Source organism: Microcebus murinus, chromosome 16, assembly GCF_040939455.1.
Source record: "Microcebus murinus isolate Inina chromosome 16, M.murinus_Inina_mat1.0, whole genome shotgun sequence".
NCBI classification, from domain to species: Eukaryota; Metazoa; Chordata; class Mammalia; order Primates; family Cheirogaleidae; genus Microcebus; species Microcebus murinus.
Window position 1 is genome coordinate 9,999,118 of NC_134119.1, and position 21,635 is coordinate 10,020,752.

Below are 21,635 nucleotides of genomic sequence, written 5' to 3' on the forward strand. Positions count from 1 at the left end.
CCAATCTGCCTCTGTCTTCCTTTCTCTCTCCCCCAGCCCTGCCCTCCCGTTTAGCAGGAAGAACGCCCTTGATCTTCTAATTCAGCTCTTGCTCGTGCTTCCTTTGAGGATGTGCACTTTCTGACCCGTAGTCATGGGTCAGGGGGCAGCTGGGAATCCACCAGATGCCAAGGACACGGAAAGTGTAGCAGGATAGGGGGGTGGGCTTGGAGTCCGGGAGTCCGGAGTTCGAATTCTGACTCTGCCTTATACTTACCGCGTTGACTGGGGCAAGTTGCTTGACTTTGGCAAACCTCAGTTTCCTCATCTGCAAGATGCAGGCAACAGTATGCCCATCCCGCATGGTTTTGTCGTGATTCGTGTGCGTTCGGTGCCGCATCGTTGCTGTTGGCGGCCGTTCAGTCAGCAGTGCCCGTCGGCCGCGCTTAACAGAACGAGCAGGATCCCCGCTTCTGCGGAGCTCGTGTACGGGTGGGAGAAAGAGATGCTCATAAACAAAGAAACAGCTAACTGAACAAGGGTTTGAGGGTAATGAATTAAATACTCCAGTGGTGTGCTAATAATTGCTTAACATATGATTTTTCAGGGGAAAAAAAGCCCCAATTCATAGTATTTGCCAATTTTTGTGGTGTAAATATTCCCACCATGGCTGGGAATATCCATACCAAAGTGGTGTCAACTGGCTCTTTAAATCCCTAAAACTTTAACAGTTGGTTCTTGCAAGGCCAACAGAGCTGGCTTTAGCCCTGGGTGTATGTAAATAATGTGGTTTGGGAAAAACCCGAGGATATGAAAAACCAATGTACTAGTGGAAGAGTATTCCAGGCAGAGAAAATAGCTTGTGCAAAGGCCCTGAAGTCAGAAAGGGCTTGGTATGTCCAGGGAAGAAGAGCATGGCTGCTGTAGGCAGGATCCTAACTGGGTGGCAGACAAGGCCAGTGCTTGGCTTTTGGAAGCCTAGTAGACCATAGCACTGAGTTTGGATTTTATTTTAAGGCCACAGGAAGTCTTTGGAGGGTTGTAGGCAGGGGAGTGCCTAGATCTGATTTGCATTTTTAAAAGGTCGTTGAGCTGTTCCGTGAAAGACCAGCAAGAGGCAAGTCGGGCAGTGCTAGTCACCCCCGTGAGAGAGGCGACGGCGGCTCAGGCGGGTGTGCCAACAGGGGAGAGGATAGAAGTGTCTGGATTCAGATAGAGCCGTGGGGAGGGACAGATTTTATCTCCAGGTGCTCCCTGGCTGTTTACCCTGAGTACACCCAGCAGGAGGTTTCTGCTCTCCTGTCATCAGAGGAGGAAGTGGCCTCACGCTCAGACCATCAGGGCTCAGATCCATCCCACCTACTTTTCTTCTCCATGCCACCTCCTGATGAAACCAGGAGAGGAGATGAGGAAATATATTTTTGCAAAGCAAAAACAACAAAACCAAAATCTCTTCTCAGTGCTGCCCTTCCTGCTCTGGACTTTTGTCACTGAGAAAGGTGATGGTGTGGTCGGGTTGAGGAGCACACCCTTCCACTCCTTTTCCTATTGCATTTACACGCATATGAATGGGTGGACAGAAAACACTCGTCATTGTTTTATAAGTTTTATCATGTTGTATGTGGTTTTCTACCCATTGCTTTTCTTTTTTAACAGTGTGTTCTAGATCTTTCTGGATCAATTCATGACCTATGCCTTACTATTTTTTAAAAACACTGCTTAGTATTTCAGAGCATGCCACGTTAGTCATCAGGCTATTGATATAACTCATTGTTCATTATTACATTTGTTGTAACAAACATTTTTCTACATGTCTACTATACGTATAGTCTTTGTGGTGCATAGTGAGAGGTGGAATTACTGAGTCAGAGAGTATTGATTTATTTATGTGTGTTTATGTTAGAGGTACTGCTCCAATACTCTTTTTTTTTGAGTCAGAGTCTCACTCCGTTGCCTGGGCTGGAGTGCCGTGGCGTCAGCCTAGCTCACAGCAACCTCGAACTCCTGGGCTCAAGCAATCCTCCTCCTGCCTCAGCCTCCTGAGTAGCCAGGACTACAGGCATGCGCCACCATGTCCGGCTAATTTTTTCTATATATTTTTAGTTGGCCAATTTCTCTCTATTTATAGTAGAGACAGGGGTCTCGATCTTGCTCAGGCTGGGTTTGAACTCCTGACCTAGAGCAATCCGCCCACCTCAGCCTCCCAGAGTGCTAGGATTACAGGCGTGAGCCACCGCGCCCGGCCCTCTAATACTCTTTAAACTAGTTGTACCAGTTTATATTCCTATCAGCCACATGAGAGTGCCTGTTCCCCTACAGTCTCCAGAATACTTCATATTAACAAATATCTACATGCGTGCCGATCTAGTGGGTGAAAAATGGTATCTCATGGTTTAATTTGCATTTTTCTGTTTCCAAGTCAAATTGACCATCTGTTCTATGTTAATGGCCATTTGTTTTTCTGTGAACTTCCTGGTCATTTGACCATTAATTAATTCATTCAGCAAATATGTACTAGAATGCTTACTATGTGCAAAGCAGTATCCTAGGTGCTAGGGATTTTGTGTCAAGTTAAGTAGACAAACTTTTCTGCCCTCAAGGAGGTGACAGTTTAGTTCTGAGAGAAAGACTTAGACAAAAGAAATCAAGAAGAGATATAGCATGTTAGATTGGATAAAAAGAAGAAGGAGAAGGAGCTAGGGAAAGCCTTAGGGGTGGGCCTCAATTTTAAGCAAGAGGTCCAGGAAATCTTGTCTTTTACCTACTCACTTGTAGGCATTCTTTGTATATTCTATGCGCTGATCTTTCGCCTGTTACTGATGTATGCTGCCCCGATTTTCTTCCAGTTTTTAACTATCTTTTGACTTGCACGATGATGCTTTCATCCCAGTCTTTTTTTAAATTACAAAATCAAACTCCGTTCATTGGAATATACTCGAGTAGAAAGTGAAAGTCCTTCAGATCTTCCCAGGCCACTATGGTCAAGAGCTCTGTGCCTGTCCTCTCAGATTTGTGTTCTGTCCTCACCACTGGCGATACCCCCTCCAACCGCGGTCGGTCGCCAGTTAAGCATAGTTCCTGGCACTTTCTCCATAAATGCAGTTCTGATCTACTCTCCAGAAATGCAGTTCTTCCTCCTGGCCGCTTCGTGTTCCATTTTAGGGGGAAATCTCTGAACTTTATCCAAGCCATCCCCTCTGGCTGGACATCAGGGTTGCTTCCGGTTCCACGTTCTTCCCGATGATGTGACAATCCTGTCTTCTTCCTACTGCTCGTAGGTTCTCTGGTCGTTTTCGTTTTGCTGGACTGGAGCCACCGCGGCCCGAGCGTTGACGATTCCGTTTTCTCCCCGCAGCTCCACGGCTACATGGAAAATAAGCCTCTGGGGCTTCAGATCTTCATCGGGACGGCCGACGAGCGGATCCTGAAGCCGCACGCCTTCTACCAGGTGCACCGCATCACCGGGAAGACCGTGACCACCACCAGCTACGAGAAGATCGTGGGCAACACCAAGGTCCTGGAGATCCCCCTGGAGCCGAAAAACAACATGAGGGCAACGTAAGGGCTCGAGGCTGGGGGTCCTGACGGGGCGGGGGGCAGGGGCAGCGGCAGGGATTTGGGAGAGGGGACTCTGCGGAGTTGACGGAAGCAGCCGCTGATGGCAGTTCTCTTTCCGTGGCTATTCTCATATGTCTTGGGAGGAAGAATACTCAGGAATCTTTGAGTTGTGTCGCTTGGGATGAGGCTAAATGTATTTACATTGAGAAAGTTGATCTGACCGTGGAGATAACAATGCAGGGAGGTCCAAACGCACAATGCTAATGCACCTGCAGCTAAATATGCCTGTGCCTATGGCTAAAATTTGGGAGACACTATACACGTGTTTGGGGATTGAAAACCTCCACATGGGAAAATAAATTCAGACTTACAGGAAAACTGCAAGGAGCGTGCAGAGAGCTCCTGAGCGCCGTGACCTGGTGGCTCAGATTTACCAGTTGGCGATATTTTTCACATCCGCTTTATAATTCCTTCCTCACCCCCTTGCCCAGACCGTTTGAGAGCTGGTTGTAGACGTTATGCCCTTTTTCCTTTTAAATGCTTCCGGGTGCACTTCCTACAAGCAAGGATGTGCTCTTACACAACCCTGGTACGTTTGTCGCATTCAAGAGATTCAGCGGCGCTCGCTTCCCTCAGCTACTGGTGATCAATGTTCACTAGTTGCGTAGAGTTTTTCAGATGCTTTTGAGAATAGAAGAGTTGGCATGAAAAATCCCCCCAGAGAAGTAATTTCCACTGGGGAATTTAATTACTTTAAGTTTTTGTGTGTGTGTTTTTTTTTTTTTTTTTTTTTTTAACCCCTGTCTTGGTATAAATTCCTGGCCGGAATGCTCGCGGGGGCTTTGCAGTTAAGCCCTGTGGCCGGCCACAGGGTAAGTTGAGAGGGTTCGAGGCGTGACGTTTCCTGTTTACCGACGGGCTGCTTAACCTCCGGCAGCATCGACTGCGCGGGGATCCTGAAGCTGAGGAACGCGGACATCGAGCTGCGCAAGGGCGAGACGGACATCGGGAGGAAGAACACGCGCGTGAGGCTGGTGTTCCGGGTCCACGTCCCGGAGTCCAGCGGCAGGATCGTGTCCTTGCAGGCCGCATCCAACCCCATCGAGTGCTGTAAGCGGGGCTCCGGGCGGGGCCTTCGGAGAGTGGGCGTGCGCCCGGGCACAGTGCCCGGGGGGGCCGCAGGGATGTGCGGGGCCTACAGGGGCGTGTTGGCCGCAAAGGACCAAAGGGGCCAGTGACAGGGCACATTTAAGGGTTTCCAGGCTCTGCTTTTATTTGCTTCTGGAGGGCTTTGCGGCCTCCCAGGAAATGAAATAATACCGCTAATGAGTAGCCTACAGCCTTGTTTAGAAGATTCAAAATGTGTAAATATTATTCTGGCTTGAAAAGGGGTAGATGCATTTGGAGTGAGTTCATTGCACAGCATGTCCCTTCTTTCTTTTCCTGCTCTCTCCTGTCAATGTGAACAACAATATCACAGTGACTCTGGTTCAGCTTTGACTCTGCTGGTCACAGCGCCAAGTGCTCGGCATGGAACGGGCCATTTAACATGCACAGCAGTCCTCTGCGCTAGCTGCTGTTACTATGCCCATTTTACAGATGAGAAGGGAGAGACCCGAGGGGGTGAGAAACCTGTGCATACAACCAGGAATGGCAGGGTTGGGATTGGAACCGGTGCTTTGCATGCAGGGACCACGCCCACCCCAGCCCCTGCGGCCGGTCCCTGTGTGGCGACTGAGGCATGTTTGTGTCCAGCACTGTGCCGGGTGCTTGGGGAACACAAGATGCCCTCTCTGTCCCCAGCAAGCTTACGGTCTGGTGAGGATAAGGACACCCAAACAGATGGTTTGTAAAGTTGTAGAAGATTTTTAGAACTAGTATGAAGTGGCCAAGATCTGCCACCTGGCAAGATACTGAGCAGAAACCTGGCTCCTTCCTACCAGGTTTCAAAAGAAGTAGCTTTGTGCTCATCCTTAGGCACTTTCTAGAAGTCTTGTTAGCTTTTGCAATTAGACATGACAAAGCTGACTGTCTGCTCAGTGTTTGAATGTTTAGAAATTACTTTAAAAGGTATAAAGAAGAAAAGTAAACATTGTTCCAGAAACAAAAACTGCTTACATATATATATTTTTTAGTCTTTTCCTTCTAAGAATATTTTCTTTTTGTTGTTATAATCATGTTCCATAATTAAATTTTTTTTTTTGCCTTTGTACTGGACATTTTACCATAACTGGTGTCATAAAATCAATTTCCTACAGAGGCCTGGGCAGTTGTGAAAATGAATGGAGTGAGTTGGGTGGCAGACATTAGGGAGTAGCGGAGATTGGGGGCCAGGATGGCACATTCCCCACTTAAATGAGCTGCTGTTACTTAACTGTAGCCATTGTTTCCACATGGGAGTGTAGACTCAATGTGGCCACATCTTCTGACTTTGTAAAGAGAAACCAAAAATCTGATTTTTAAAAAAAATGGCAACAAATTCAAAATACTCTGCATGTCAGAGTCTGCCTGTGGCTTCTGTTAATCAGAGGTGGTCTTAAGACACTGGTAAGCGAAGGGGAAGCATGAATATTTTACGCAGAACACGTTGGGCAACTTGGTCTTTGGAAGCAAGTGAAGAAGCCCTCTGACTTCTTCCAGCCTCGCGAGTGAAGATACAGTGCAGGCTGAACTGGCGTCGAGTTTGTGCTCTGATGTTGGAGGAGAGAGACCCAGCAGCAGATAGCAAGGGAGAACAAGTGCTGGAAACCACGTCTCTGTAGAGACATTGGAATTCCCCGCTCTGCTCGGCAGACCCCACCCCCCATCCCCCGAACGCGGGTCACGGTGGCTGCCCCGCCCAGCTTGGTTTTGAACATCTCACGATGTTTTGGGAAGGAAGCTCGGGCTCTTCCTCACTGATTTGGGGGATTTTGAGCAGATAAGGGCTCCCCTTTCTGGCAAGTGACGCGCTCTCTGGCGTGGGGCTGTGGTTTGTAGCAAGGTGAGGACCAGGAGCCCATGTTCCTCTCTGTCTTTGGGTTCCTCAAGGCAACTTATCTACGTCCATCTGAGACTTTAAGGATCATCACTGAGCCGGGGGTACCTCCAGCAAGACCTTCAGGGCGTTAGAAAGTTATCTGGACCTTGAGAGTTTTTTTTCCGACTGATTCATCTACCTCGTTTTGACAGATAAGGAAACTGAGACTTTCTTGGGAGAGTGATTGACCCATTTTTACTTAGTAGATAGCAAAGCCAGAGCCTCCAACTTCCTGGTTCTATGAAATACCTTCTTTTGGTTTCCATAACCCACCCTTTCTTGCAGTGCCAAGCTGAGCTACCAGTTGGCTTCTCTGCCTCTCTCACCCGTCATCTTCTGTCATTTATTTTCCCTCCTTCGTTCTGTTGCCCTAGACCAGAGCCTGTTAGCTCCGTAAATATTGGACGTCTTGGCTGACTGTGTAATCCACAGGGAGATGTTCAATAGATATCTGTCGACAATTGGTCAATAGCATGCATTAGCAAAGATGTGTAAAATAAATATTTATTGACTAACGACTTAGTGTATACCCTTTGGGGAGGGTGAGCTGGTAAGAAAAACACTTCGTGGGCTGGTACTTATTTGCAAGGCTAACTTATTTACTTTGGAGGTGCCTTTATCTGCCCTCTTAGGGATCAAGGGTAAGTTCTTTGAATTTTTAGTAGAAAACACAGGAACAAACCACCGGAGGCCACTCTTTGGAAAGTGGAGTGGTCTGCTAAACAGTGCAGGTTCCTTCTGTTTGTTTATTGATAATACCCGCTTGCCAGAGGTCCATTCTCACTTTGGCGCAGACGCGCCCCGAGTGCATGTTTCTGGTCTCCTGTTTCCGCTAGGTCTTCAGTATTGCCAAGGAGACCCTTCTGGTTTGCACCACTGCTCCTTCCCTTGTTCTGGGGGAGGCTGCTTTGAACCCTCTCCAGTCTCTCGGCCTCGGGGCGCCGCCCCCGCCCCTTCCCACTGCAGGCAGATAACCGCACCTCCCACTTTCCTGGGAACGGGACGAGGTCAGAAGGGAACACCCTCGTCTTCCCCAACAACAAGCCACCCACGGCCGGCCGGCAGCTGCCCGCAGCCCTCCCCCCTCCCCCCTGCCCCGTCCACTGGGGTGGAGCAGTCCCCACCCTGCTCTGCCTCCTGCCTGCCGGGCCCAGCCCCTGCCTCCCGGCTCCTCCGTGCTCCTGGCCCTGTCTCCTCGGGGTGGTCACGCTGCCCCTGCTCCCCCCCCGCCCCCGCCCCCGTTCCCCAGGCTGCCGAAACATCCCCACAAACTGGGTGGCTCCAAACAGCAGAAGTTTATTCTCTCTCAGTTCTGCAGGCCAGAAGTCCGAAATCAAGGGTTGGTTCCGCTGGAGGCCCCGAGGGAAAGTCCGCCCCATGCCTTTCTCCAGCGCTGGCGGCTGCACCCCCCTTCTCCGCGTCTCTCTGCGTGTGTCCCATTCTGTAGGACACGCATCTTTGGATCTAAACCCCCATCCAGGCCGATCTCATCTCCATCTTTACCTCAGTTATATCCGCAAAGATCTTATTTCCAAATACGGCACGCTCTGAGGCTCCGGGCGAACGCGCAGTTCAGGGGGTGCAGTTCATTCCACCTGCTACCCAGGCGTCCTCAAGCTACGGCCCGTGGGCCACATGCGGGTGTTTTCGCCCGTTTGTTTTTTTACTTCAAAATAAGAGATGTGCAGTGTGCATAGGAATTTGTTCATATTTTTTTTTAAACTATAGTCCGGCCCTCCCACGGTCTGAGGGACAGTGAACTGGCCCCTGTTTAAAAAGTTTGAGGACCCCTGAGCTGCACCTTCGCAGCTGCGCTTCCCGACCTCCCTCCTGTCTGCTGCCCAGTCCCCAAGTGCACGGGGATCTTCCCTAACTTGCCAGCTTTGCTCAGGCTGTGACCCCACCCAGAACACAGGTTGTCAAACTGGGCTGCACGCTAGAATTAACACACACACACACACACACACACACACACACACACACACACGAGATACGGATCCCCCGGCCCTGCCCCGGAGACTGATTTGGCTCGTTGGGGTGCAGCCCAAGCACAGAGACTTGCAGAGGTGTCCCCCACGATCCTGGTGTTCGGCAGAGCTTGAGAACTGCCGACCTAGAGCCCTCTCCTGCCCCAGTCCTCAGTGGCTCGGCCGATTCCTCCTTATCCAAGGCCCCTGTGTAGATGGCTCCCGGCAGAGGAAGCGACCCCCCACAGGTGCGGGGTCCCCTCTTTGTGCTCTGACAGCCACGTTTGCTTATTGGTCTCTCTCCTGTAAGGACCAGCCCAGTCCATGTTTGCCGGGGCCTGGCGCGTCACGATGCCCTCCTAAATGCTGAACAAGTGGGAGAGGACAACAAGGGTTTCCACACGGCCTCGTGGGGAGACAGGGGCTGCAGCGAGCCGGCGGATGTCTGCAGGCGCAGATACCTGGTACCGTGACAACTTTCCGGAGCGTCTCCAGCCATGACTCGCAGCGGCTCTGCCCGAGGCCGGAGGGCTTTGGCCCTGCCCTGCAGACTGGTGCCGCTGTTGGGATTTCAGAAAACACCCAGTCATTTCACACCTAGCCCTGCCCCTGCCTGCTCAGAGCCCAGAATGTAAAGTCACTTTGCTCATTTTGCAGGGCCTAGGGGGCGGGTATGGGGTGTGGGTTAGAAATGGGTTTTCTCACTTGCTTCTCTCTCCCTCTCTCTCTCTGGCATGTGTATTTTTTACTGAGCTGTCGTTGAGATGCGGGAGATTGCACGGATTGTAAGCGCTCAGTTCAGTGGTTTCTGACAATGGCACGTACCCACACGACCGCCACTCGGAACAAGGTGTAGAGCCTTCCCCTCCTCGGCCTCCCCGGGCCCCACGGAGGCAGCCACTGCTGTGATTTCTGCAGCCATTGCTTTGTCTTCTTGCTCTAGAACTTCATAGAATGGAAACATGTCGGCGCAGCCTGTACTCTGTGGGGTCCGGCTGTTCTTGCTCAGCATGCTGTTTTTGAGATGTGCCGCTGCTGCTGTGGGGTTTGGTAGTCCGTGGTCCGTGCCTGTTCACCCGCTGGGCAGCATTCAGTTGTGCGAACGTAGCAACAGTTGCTCGTTTACCACGCGACAGAGGTTCGAGCGTTCCCGGGGCTTGGGCGTACAGCCGGGGCTGCCGCGAGCGTGCCTGTTCCAGGGCTCTGTGCACAGATGCTCTCGTTTCTCTTGGGCACACACCTAGGAAGGGCGTTGCGGGTGCATGTGGTGACTTACGTAGTCTCGGTGTCATTTTACACCCCGCACAGGAGTGCAGGGGAGTCCCGGCTGCTCTCCGTCCTCGCCAGTGTGTGGCGTGTCGGCCTTGATCGGTGCAGCCATTCTGGTGACGTGAACTGGGATCCCGTCACGGTTTTAATGTGCGGTGCTCCCGTGACTGTGACCTCGAGCCCCGCTCAGCGCTTGTGGGCTGCCTACGTGTCCTGTCCGGTGGAGTGTCTGTTCAGGTTATTTGCCCATTTTTTTATTCGGTCACTCATATTTTTATTGTTAACGTGCAGCATTCTTTATACGTTCTGGGCACGAGTCCTTTATCAGATGTATGTATTACGAGTATTTTTCCCCAGCCTGTGGCTTGCCTGTTTATTTCCTACATGATGTCTTTTTATGAACATCAGGATTTTATGTTGATGAAGCCTAATTTGTCATTTTCTTCTCTTTTGGGCTTGGCGCCTATTTTTTTTTTTTTTACTTCCCCAAGAAATCTCTGCCTATCGGAGGTAGCAAAGATATTCGCTTATGTTTCCTTCTGGAAGCTTTTGGGTTCTGGCTTTCACGTTTGGGGAAATGACCCGTCTCAGGTTGGTGTGTGGGGGCGGGGGGGTGGGGCAGTGACACTAGTCATGCTGACCAGGGAAGGCCCCTCTGAGGAGGTGGCATGATAACCCGGACCTGAGCAACTGGTCCAGGTGGCGCAGCAAGTGCAAAGGGCGCAGCAAGTGCAAAGGCCCTGGGGCGAGGATAAGCTTGGAGTCTCCAGGGAACAGGAAGGCAGCCGGGGAGATTGTGTGGAGTGAATGGAGGTGAGGTGTCCCTAGCTGGGGACCCTGAATTTTATTCTTGGGTTCCACGTAGGGGGCTGACATAGGATTTATATTTTAAAACTCTTATATTTTAAAACACTGTGCTACTCTTTTAGCACAGAGCCTAGCACACAGTAGGCCCTAATAAATTCTTGAAGACCAAATGAAGGAAGAAAGGAAGAGATGGGAGAGACAGAACAGGGAAGAGGTGAAGGAAAATGCCCAGTCACCTACTGTGTGTTGAGCGCTTCCTGTATGTGGCTGAATCAGCGTGGGGACACCACGGGGGACCGAAGCACAGAGAAGGCAAACTGCCGGCAGCCACCCAGCTGGTAGGAGGCGAGGCCAGCTGTGACATCCACACCCTCCTGCACCCCAGGGCAATGACGTCGAGCTACATCTTGAGTGACAAGATTAATTGGGGCCAGAAACCCACAGGGTGGCTTCATGTCACTGTAAATCAGAGACCAGCCGGGGACCCCCGGGGGGCTGTGGACACCCCTACCCCACGTAGCACCAGCCTGTCTCCCTCGAGACCCCGTGGCACAGATCTTGGATGGAAGCTGGGCTTCGGGCAGAGAGCAGGTTGGCCGGGCCTTTGTCAGCCTTTGGCCTCCTTGCAGTGACCATGAAGCCACGCGTCAGAAACGCCAGAAAGCTCCTTGCTGGGCGCAAGGGTTCAGAGTGGTGGGAGAGGGGTGTGGGCTCTGGAGCCAGCAGCAGCTCGAGTCCAAACCCTGCTGCTTGGTCCTAGGGAAGTTAACGTTTTGTGCCTTAGTTTCCTCATCTGTAAAATGGAGAGATGATAATGCCTGCCTCGTTGCAGGGGTTAAATGAGTGTGTGTGCATCTCAGGAAGGAAGTACTAGCTGTGATCACACAAGATAACGCAAGAACCTCCCCCGTGGTGGCCCAGTCTGGACAAATCTCATGGTCTCACCTGCAGCCCTGCAGAGGAGACTTCCCAAACCCCTGGCTGCCACCCTGTCCCTGCAGGGTGACCACAGCCCAGGCAGCAGTAGGCAGGTGTGGGAGTTGAGCAGACACGCACTGTTTCAGGTGAGCCGCAGCGGGCAACACGCCCTGCCGCAGGCGGGAGCCCAGATGCTTATCTGGCCGGTGGAGTGGGCCGGTGGGCGGGTGATTGCAGGAAGGTCGGTTTTTCTGAGAGCCTGGGATTGGGGTGGCTCCTTGCTGATTGATACGGTTGCCTGCCTGGCCCTTTGCTGGGCTGGGATGTAGGAGCAGGGAAGGCAGGTTGCCCTTGCGAACACCTACGGTGCCCCCACAGAAGCACTTGGCTCGTTCCCATCCTCCGCGTGACCCCAGGAGGCCCATCCTAAACACTTGCTCAATTCGCTGGTTCTGAGACACTGCACGGACGGGTGCCAGGGACTGAGGCCTGGCCGGGCTTCCGCAGGGCAAGGCTTGCTGCGGTCGCTGGGCTGGCGGGGCACAGGGCAGGGCTGGGCTGGTGGCCAGGCTACCTGGGGCCCCCAGCCACCGGGGACTCATGGAGCCCCAGGGAGGGTCTTGTTCCCAGGAGATACCCGGGAATATTCGGAAGGAGCCGCGGTTAGCACGCCGGGTGGCAGAGTGATGATGGGATCAGGAGAGGCGAGGCCGGCTCCCGCTGCGCAGCTGGGCCCGTGGGCGGGGCGGGGCGGGGCTGGAGGAGTGCGAGTCTGGCGGGGCGGGCGCTGGCGGTCCGTGCTCCGTAGAAGGGGCTGAGGCCCTGGAGGTCCAGAGCTGGAGCCTGGTCCCTTGCACCCCAGATGCCGCATGTACGCACACGTCACGCCCACTCCCGCGCTGTGCGTGCCGGCGGTTTGCTCACAGAGGCGAGCCCCACGCTAAGGGAGAACTGGGTCCCCTCGTGCCACCTCCCCACTTCCCAGGGAGACCCGGGGAGGGCCCGAGTGGCAGCCAGGGGGTGGGGGGCCTGTCTGCTGGCCCTGCCCGCCAATCCCAGGTGGGCGTGAGTCAGCCCCAGTTCTAGGCCAAGCCGGCCGGCGGGGCCAGGCTCCCTGCCGTAGAGACGAGGGGGCCTGCCGTAGAGACGAGGGGGCGTGTGTGCAGCAGCCGGAGCCCCTGCCCCGACGGGAGGACGGAGGACTCTTCCTGCCCGGGATGCACGCCAGGTGGTTCCCCGGGGCCCTTCCCTGTTTCACTGAGAAAGGGCTCCTTGCAGTGGCGGAGCCCAGGCTGGGGCAGATCCTGCCAGTCCCCGTGCTCAGCTGCAAACTCGCAAGCATAGCTCAGCGTCCTCAGCTCCACCACATGAGTGGGCCCTGCTTTGTGGTCGCACGGAGTTGACCGATAAAAATAAACATAACTAGCACTCATCGAGTCCTGACGAGGACTCACGCGTCCCTGCATTATTACCTCGTTTAATCTGCAAGTGGCCCAGCGAGGCTGGTGCCACGATCATCCCCATTTTACAGATGAGAAAATGGAGGCAAAGAGATTGAGCCACTTGCCCAAAGTCCCAAAGCTGTCACCTAGCTGGGATTTGAACTTGGGCAGTCACTCCGCAGCATCCTTACTTTTACAGATGACCCTAAACCGCCTCACCGTGTGGGTGTTTTGTAACGTAAACAAAGGCGTGCATACGGCGCCTGGGGACCCCACACTCTCCGTGGCACCAGCAGTGGAGAAAGGGCTCCACTGCAAGGAGCCCTTTCTCAGTGAAACAGGGAAGGGCCCCGGGGAACCACCCGGCGTGCATCCCGGGCAGGAAGGGTCCTCCGTCCTCCCGTCGGGGCAGGGGCTCTGGCTGCTGCACACACGCCCCCTCGTCTCTACGGCAGGCCCCCTCGTCTCTACGGCAGGGAGCCTGGCCCCGCCGGCCGGCTTGGCCTAGAACCGGGGCTGACTCACGCCCACCTGGGATTGGCGGGCAGGGCCAGCAGACAGGCCCTCCCACCCCCTGGCTGCCACTTGGGCCCTCCCCGGGTCTCCCTGGGAAGTGGGGAGGTGGCACGAGGGGACCCAGTTCTCCCTGACAGAACCTGCCCTTCTGCAGAGATGAATTCCTTTGGGCCCCTCCTGCCTCTCTCCTGACGCTCTTGGGCAGAGAGCGTCCTGCTTGGCACCCAGTTCCGAGGCAGGGCAGTAAAATCCCATTTGCAGGCCTGCTCGGGCCAGCCCGGGGACCCCATGCTGGCGTGAGTTTCCCTCCCCCCGCCTTTGCAGGGGCCGCTGCTCGCAGCACACCAGCGCTGTTGCCGGCGAAAGTAAACACCCAAACTGGTTAAACCAACAGCGCCCTGTTGATTCGGAGCTCGTAAAAATACAGAAGCCCCAGCCGCTTTATGACGTGCCAGAATCCGGGGCAGGAGGGGGAGTCCCGTTGCAGGGGCCGCCTTGGAGCTCAAGCTGGGGAGAGGTCAAGGCGTCACCCCCAGGCCAGACGCAGGCCCTCAAGAATGGCTTCAGAACAGAGGCCCCTGGTTTGGTTGGAAAACTGCAGCTGCGCGTTTGGGATTTCGTCTGCGATCTCGAAATGAATGCAGAGCCCAACGGGTGTTGGTGGGTCTAGGCCTGGGAGGCCCCCGGCTTCCTGAGAGCCCCCCGTGGGCCCTGGAGGAGTCACCCCAATTAGCAGCCACAGGTGATCGAGGTCGCAGCAGCAGCGGAGAGCCCGAGCCCGGGGGTGGTGCGGGCTGCTGTTTCCTTCCTCGGTTCCTCTTTCGGGGGCTGATTGGATTCCGTCTGCTCAGCTCTGAGCACCGGGCCTGCTCTGGAGGACTTCCCCGTCCTCAGGTGGCCTCGTCAGTGTGGAACTTGGCTCTTAAACGAGTGTGTGTGACAAGTCACCTGGAAAGATCGTTAAGATGCAGATCCGGCCTCTGCCTGGTAGACTGGGGCCCTGGGGTGGGGGTGTGGCCTGGGCTCCGCATTTCTGTGAAGCCCTCCCCCGACCAGAGGGTTCCCTACAGGTGACCGGGGAGCCACACCCAGAGGGATGCTGGCCGTCGGGGTCAGGAAACCTGGGCTATGGCTCGGGGTCCCCCAAGAACAGCAGTGCCGGCGGATGTGGTCTGCTCGTGGTCAAAGACAAGTGCTGATCCTGCGGCCGGCACGTGGCCGTCACTCAAGAAGCCGAAGCTTTCGGCGTTGCTGCCCTTGCTGACCAATATTTGTTGAGCCAGACGTGCTTTTCATGAACTCACCCATCTAATCCTCACGACGACCTGTGAAGTGGGGCCGTTAACAGCCCCATTTTACAGATGGGGAAACTGAGGCTCAGAGCTCTGAAGACTCTTACAAGGGTCGCCCAGTGAGGGGTCCAACACTGCAGCCTTACCAGGGGCAGGAGCTGCCTGCCTTGAGTTCCGAGCACCGATTTTCTCCTCTGTCCAATGGGCCTCGTGGTGTCTTCCTTGCTGCCGCTGCAGGGCTGTGATTTAAGGGTTAAAAAGATAACAAGAAAAATGTTTCGAAAATGACTAAGCAAGGAAAAGAGCAGCGTTTTGAAAGTCAGCGAGAGTAAACACTATGGCCTCTTGGGCAGTTACTGTGTGCTAGGCACAGGCTCAGTGTTGTCTTATGTTGGACATTTTCTTTTATTGTGGGGAAAATGCACACAACACAAAATTGGTCATTTTAACCATTTTAAAGTGTACAAGTCAGTGCGTTAAAGTAAAGTACCTTCATAATGTCGCGCACCTACCACCACCCTCTAGTTACAGAACATTTTCATCACCATGAAAGCATAACCCTGCACCCATTAGCGGTCACTGCTCAGTCTCCTTCCCCGGCCGCTGAAAACGCCCTTCTGCTTTCTGTCTCTGTGCGTTTGCCTGTTCTGGATGTTTCGTATACGTGAGACCATATACTGTTTGTCCTTTTGCATCTGGCTCCTTTCACTTGGCATAATGTTTTCAAGGTGCGTCCCTGTTTGGGCGTGGAATCAGCTCTTCATTCCTTTTTCATGGCTGAGTAACATTCCATGTGAGTACCCTGTGTATTCACCCATTCGTCCATTGGTGGACCTTTGGGTGGACGCTTTACCGGCTACGTGCTGACCACATCCACGTATTTATACATAGGATTTCTTAGACTGCTTGCAGTAGACCCATGAGACAGGTACTGTTAAGATTTTACAGGGGAAGCCCTGGTGACTCAGAGAGGTGCAGTGACTTGCCCAAGGTCACACAGCAGACACAGGGAGGTGGCAGACACAGGACTCAAACTATGGTTTTCTGACCCTGAGCCCGAGCTCCCTCTGTACGCTCCTCCGCGGCTCTCAGGGCGTTGCCTTGTGCTGCAGTGATGGTGCCACCGAGCAAACCTAGAGTCCATCGGGATCCTCTGAAGATTGTTTTTGAAAAAGCAGAACCATGCTGGGGCCTTACTCCCAGACCGTTCAGGTCGGAATCTCTAGAACAGCTCTTCTCGCCCAGGGATGATCGTGCACCTGCTTCTCCAGGGGCCGTCCAGCCCTGCCTGGAGAGATTTTCATTGTCACAGCTAGGGCGTGGGGTGCGCCTGGCATCTGTGGGCGGGAGCCAGGAGTGCCGTAAACACAGCGTGGCCCCACGCCAGGGCGTCGTCCGGCCCCAGTGTCGGCAGCGTTGGAGTGGAGAAAGCTTGCTGCAGAGCTAGAGCCTGGACGTCGGCCCCTTTTGTAGTCCCCGGCCGGGCTCCGGTGTGCAGCAGGGCTGCGCTGTGCTTCTGCAGCCTGACAAAGTCCCCCGGCTCCCGTCCACTGCAGACTCGGGCTCGGCAGGTGCAGGCGGGGCCGGGGGTGCTGCCGTTCTGACAGGCTCTCCCGGGACGCCCACACCCCGGCCCGCGCTCCGAGTTCTAAGACTGCAACGCGGATAAAGGCAGCTGGGCTGGACTCTCTGCTTTGCTTTCTTGCTTTTCTATGTCCTGAAAGTTGCATTTCAACAAAAAGTTTTCCTTCAGGTGAAGAGTAAGGAGTGCAAACGGGACAAAGGTGGAATCGTGGGTTGCTTGAGACTGGGGCTTTGCAGGGAGAAGCAGGGAGGTTCTTCGGGAGACAGAGGAGTTGTGTTCCCAGCGGCAGCTGGCCCAGCCAGCCTCCAGCCTGGGCCCTGCTGGCTGCGGGCCCTTGGCTGGCTGGCCCAGTAGTGATGACTCAGGCTTTCCACCTGTGAAATGGGCGGGATGGCTCTCGCCGCCTCCCCACCCATTCCCAAGGCCAGAAGCCCCCAGAAGCTCCTCACCTTCATCACAGGCCCGTCTTAAAAGCTGGGACCTGCAGCTGCTGTTTTCGCTGCTAATAAATCTCCATTTGTGGCAGCTCAATTAGGAAGTCATCACAAAGCTCCAATATTGAAAGACGGGATTAATAACCCAGCCCATGTGGGAGAAATTAGCAGCTTCTGCGGAGAGCCCTTTTCAGCCTGTGCTGTGGCTGGCAGCCCCTGGAACGGCGCCGGCAGGCGGGTCTCTGGGCACGCAGGGCCCGGCCCCGCTGGAGGGGAGCCCCGTCGGGGGCTGCTGCACGTTGCTAGGCTGTGCTTTCAAGGTGAAGCGTCTGGAAGCCTCTGGCGGTGCTTGGCAGACTCCCGGGATGCCGCCAAATGCATCCGTGCCCCGTCCACGTGGCCCCGGCAGACGGAGGCCCAGGCAGGGCGGGAGGAAAGGGCTGGGATTGGGCCCTGGGCCTCACGCGGCTGCTGCCTGGGCTCCCGGATGAGGAGGTCCTCGGCCTGGCAGGGAAGGGCTGGCCCTCCGCCCAGCTCTCTGGGCCCCGGGAGGCACGCCAGCAGCTCGGACTGACTCACCGGGGGCGGGCCCGGCCTCTTGGCCCACGCTGCAAGGCGGGGGTGGGGAGGCGGGCCCGGCGTGGCTGCGCCTGTGGCCTGTTTCTCACCTGCCCAGCGAGGGTGGCTGGAGGGGGGAGGGTCTGCATTCTTTCCTGCATCCTACCTTCTAGAATGATCGCTGGCCTGCTAGATTGGCTTAGGGACTGGGCTCTGGAGCTAGAGGCACTTGCTCTTGAGGGCTCAAATGGAAGCTTCCCCGTATACCCTTGGCCAAGTGGTGGCCTGACTTCTCTTAGCTTTAGTCTTCTCCGCAGTCAAATGTGAATAATATTAATCCTTCCTCCCTCTGAGGGCCGCCGTGAGCATCAGAGCACAGCATTCCGGCTTAGTGGTCAGTGCCGGCCGGTCCCCTGTCTTTCATTCTTCATAGATCTAGATGAGGCTACAGAGGTAGACGAGTGGATACACTGAGACTCGTCCATCCACCCGCCCATCCACTTGTCCATCCGCCCGTCCATCCGCCCATCCATCCACCCGTCCATCCGCCCGTCCATCCACCCGTCCATCCGCCCGTCCATCCGCCCATCCATCCACCCATCCATCCACCCGTCCATCCGCTCGTCCATCCACCCGTCCATCCACTTGTCCATCCACCCGTCCATCCACTTGTCCATCCACCCGTCCATCCACTTGTCCATCCGCCCGTCCATCCACCCGTCCATCCGCCCGTCCATCCACCCGTCCATCCACTTGTCCATCCACCCGTCCATCCACCCGTCCATCCACCCGTCCATCCACTTGTCCATCCACCCGTCCATCCACTTGTCCATCCGCCCGTCCATCCGCCCGTCCATCCGCCCGTCCATCCACCCGTCCATCTGCCCGTCCATCCACCCGTCCATCCACTCGTCCATCCACCCGTCCATCCACTTGTCCATCCACCCGTCCATCCACTTGTCCATCCGCCCGTCCATCCGCCCGTCCATCCACCCGCCGCCGACTCTGCCTTCTAAGCCCTGGGCTCCGTTCCCGCCAGCAGGCTCCTCGCAGTCCACAAAGCACAGCGCCGCCCTCGCGGGTCTGCACTCTAGCGGGCGGAGAGACGGGAGAGGAGAAACCAACAGGAGCTTCGGGTCACGTATCTGAAAGTGAACTGCTCTATGCAGAAAAGCACAGCAGAGTAAGGCCGGGTAAAGGCGACAGGAAGGCAGAGACGGGCAGGCCGGCGCTGCTGTCTTCACTGTGGGCGAGGGAGGGCCCGCAGGGGAGGTGACAGCTGAGCAGAAACTGCAGGCAGTGCGGCAGCGGGCAGAGGGAGGCGCCGGCTCGCGCAGGCGCTCAGGGAGGCGCGTGCTGAGTGCCTGCGAGACAGCGAGGGCGTCCTAGACGTGGGGCTGGGGCGGAGTGAGCGAGGCGGACTTCTAGGAAATACTGGTCCTGGGGGCAGATCCGGGGTGTCAGACCCTGGGAAGCACCACGGGCGAATTCCAAAGCGAAGGCACCTGAGCCCTCCAGGAACCGGTGCCACGTGTGGCTGCGGGACGCCCTCGGGTTTCGGCTGACATCAGATTCGCAGGGAGGGTGCGAAACCTCTTGGGAACACCCGGATTTGCCCGTCCTCTCATAGCACAGTAAAGCGTGCGGCTCTCGTTCTCCCGCCTTCCCTACGAGGAGGACAGGCATCCGTTTCTTGACTCATAACCCACAAAACATGGTGTAGGAAGGAAACTCCCTCAAATGACTTAGGGCACTTTTTACAAGGACGTTAGCACTTGGAGGGTCACCGGTTGTCAGGAGTGATGGTTCCACTTTTTGATGACATCAGGTGACCCGTGTGGGTTGTATCTATCTCACGACCGTGAAATCAGACCGCCTCTTTCAGGCAGACGTCTCCCCTCGTCACATGACCTCTCTGTCTCTCTCTCTCTGGCCCTCAGCCCAGCGATCCGCCCACGAGCTGCCCATGGTGGAAAGACAGGACATCGACAGCTGCCTGGTCTACGGGGGCCAGCAGATGATCCTCACGGGGCAGAACTTCACGGCCGAGTCCAAAGTCGTGTTTACCGAGAAGACCACAGGTCAGTGGGTTTGCAGTGGGTACCGAAGTGACCGTCTCTCTCTTCTCCACAGCATGGATTTGGGGGGTAGATCTCACCGTGCAGAGTTTTATACCCTGCTGTTTTTACTCACTGTGTCTTCAGAGATTATGAAGGCCACGCTGCTCACCCTTGCATGAACGTGCCATGCTGTATTTTAACTGATTTTAGGTTGTTTTGATTATCCCCCACCCTTAACTCTTTTTTTTTTTTAAATTATTGTCTTCACACAGAGAAGCAAACTTTTAAACCATTTTTCTATAGTAAAAAGGAAGGCCAAACAGTGCGATGATTAAGTGTGCAAGCTCTGGCCCTGGAAATCCTGAGTTCAAATCCTGATTTTGCTACTTGCTTGCTCTGTGATCTTAGGCAAATTACCTAACTTTTTCTGTGCCTTGATTTTTCATATATGTAATAATAATAATAACAAGAGTTGTTACCCCATAGGGTCGTCATGAAGATTAAATGGGTTGATACATGTTAGGTAATTATAACAGCACCAGGTATAGCATAAGCCAATAAACATTGGCTACTTAAATTTTTATTATAAGTAGTACTACAATTAATCTTATACTTTTAGGATTAATCTTCTTATACATGCATCTGTGTATCTTTTTTGTTTATTTAGGGCTTATTCCTGGCAGTGGAATTTTATATGGTCATTTTGAGGACTTTAAATACATATTACTAAATTCCCTTCCAGAACTCTATAAATTGAAACTTCTACCATGTCAGTAATACTTTCACCCCATTCCAGATATGGTATTTTTGAAATTATAAAAATATCATTTTGGGATTAGTATTTCTTTGTACTTTGCATTTCTTTGCTATGAGAGGTTTAATGTTTTTGGCCATGTCTGTTCTTTCTTTGGTATACTATCTGTTAATGTCTTCTTCCAGCGGGGATGTGGTAAAAAGATAACAGATCTGAAGTCAGAAAATATCAGATTAAAGCGAGTATTGATGAAACGTGTTGTCAGAAGGAAATTAGCTCAAATAACTTGGGGTACTTTTGGATGCTAGACCTATTTTTTTTCTTAACAGTCATGATTTCAGTAGGTTAATTCAATGGGGTGTTGATGGTTGCTGATTTGTTTGTTTATTTTCCTTAAGATGACCCAGAGACTGTAACAGGCAGGCTGTCCTGTTGTGGAGATTGTGCAGGGCACAAGGGTGCCTCCTTTGAGGGCTGCCATTCAAACCGGATACGTCTCGGGTCTATATGTCACCAGGACAGCCTCTGAGGGGTGGAAGCAGAGTGTCGTGGGGAAGGGGGGCTGCCTTCTGGCTCACACACAGCCTCCTTTTGGAACGGGCTGGCCCCGAGCCCATGCTTTGAGAGAGCATGCTAGGAGGCAGAATTTATTTTAAAGAGGTTTGACCGAAGGCATTGCAAAAAAGAACTGAAAAAGGACAGTCAGGAAGGCCGTGGCAGTGGGGAGTGGTTGAGAAGGCAGGCGTGGGGGATCGCGAGGGTTCGATGGGATGGGGGGTGGCGAGGGGCAAGGCGTGCACACCGTGGGGATGGCTGTACTGAGTGCCCCGCTCTGCCGCCACCTGTGCAAAGTCCCCTTCCTCTGTCCCCAGCTGGAAAGCGGGGACAGCGACAGTGCTGCCCCCAAAGGTGAGGGCTAAACGGGTTCAGGCAAGTGAGGGCTGAGCACCGAAGTGCTCAGCGAGGGCAGGGGCTGCCGCTGTCATTCTGCGCTGTGCGGAAGGAGGGGGTTGAGACTGTCTTGTTTGCGCAGGGCGCCTCCCCGGCGGGAGAGGAGGTCTGGGCGTGCGTGTGACCGGGCGGGACGGCGGGGTCCCTCTTGGAAGCGTCGGGTCTGATGTGCCCGTGGGGCCCCTCCGTATGAGCCACGGTCTCGCCTCTGTGAAAAGGCAAGCGGTCCGGAGCGTTGCCACGTGGCCTAGAGGAGGAGGCTGCTTCCAGCCTTACGCTGTTCTAGCAGCTCAGTGACGATCAGCCTCTCTGTTCCTTTCGTCACCCAGGTGACCGTTCCTGTGCTCGGGGCAGGCTGCTCGTGTTCAAAACCCAGCGCCACGACTCTAGCTGTGTGAGCTTGGGCAGGTTCCTCAACCTTTCTGGGCAGCAGTTTCTTCATCTGTGTGATGCGGGCGGTGACAGTCCTGCCTCGCCGGGCGGTCATGAGATTAAGACTTCATGCGTGTTAAGTACTTACAGCAAT

The 21,635-nt window shown here is 54.4% G+C and overlaps 1 protein-coding gene across 1 annotated transcript in view; it reads left to right on the forward strand.

The window, feature by feature from the left end:
- NFATC2 (nuclear factor of activated T cells 2) overlaps positions 1-21,635 on the forward strand; it is a 134,841-nt gene that overhangs the window by 56,769 nt on the left and 56,437 nt on the right. Inside the window, exons 4-6 of the mRNA XM_012766117.3 lie at positions 3,335-3,537; positions 4,475-4,647; positions 19,285-19,425. Coding sequence (XP_012621571.1) covers positions 3,335-3,537; positions 4,475-4,647; positions 19,285-19,425 — 517 coding nt within the window. The remainder of the gene's footprint in view (positions 1-3,334; positions 3,538-4,474; positions 4,648-19,284; positions 19,426-21,635) is intronic.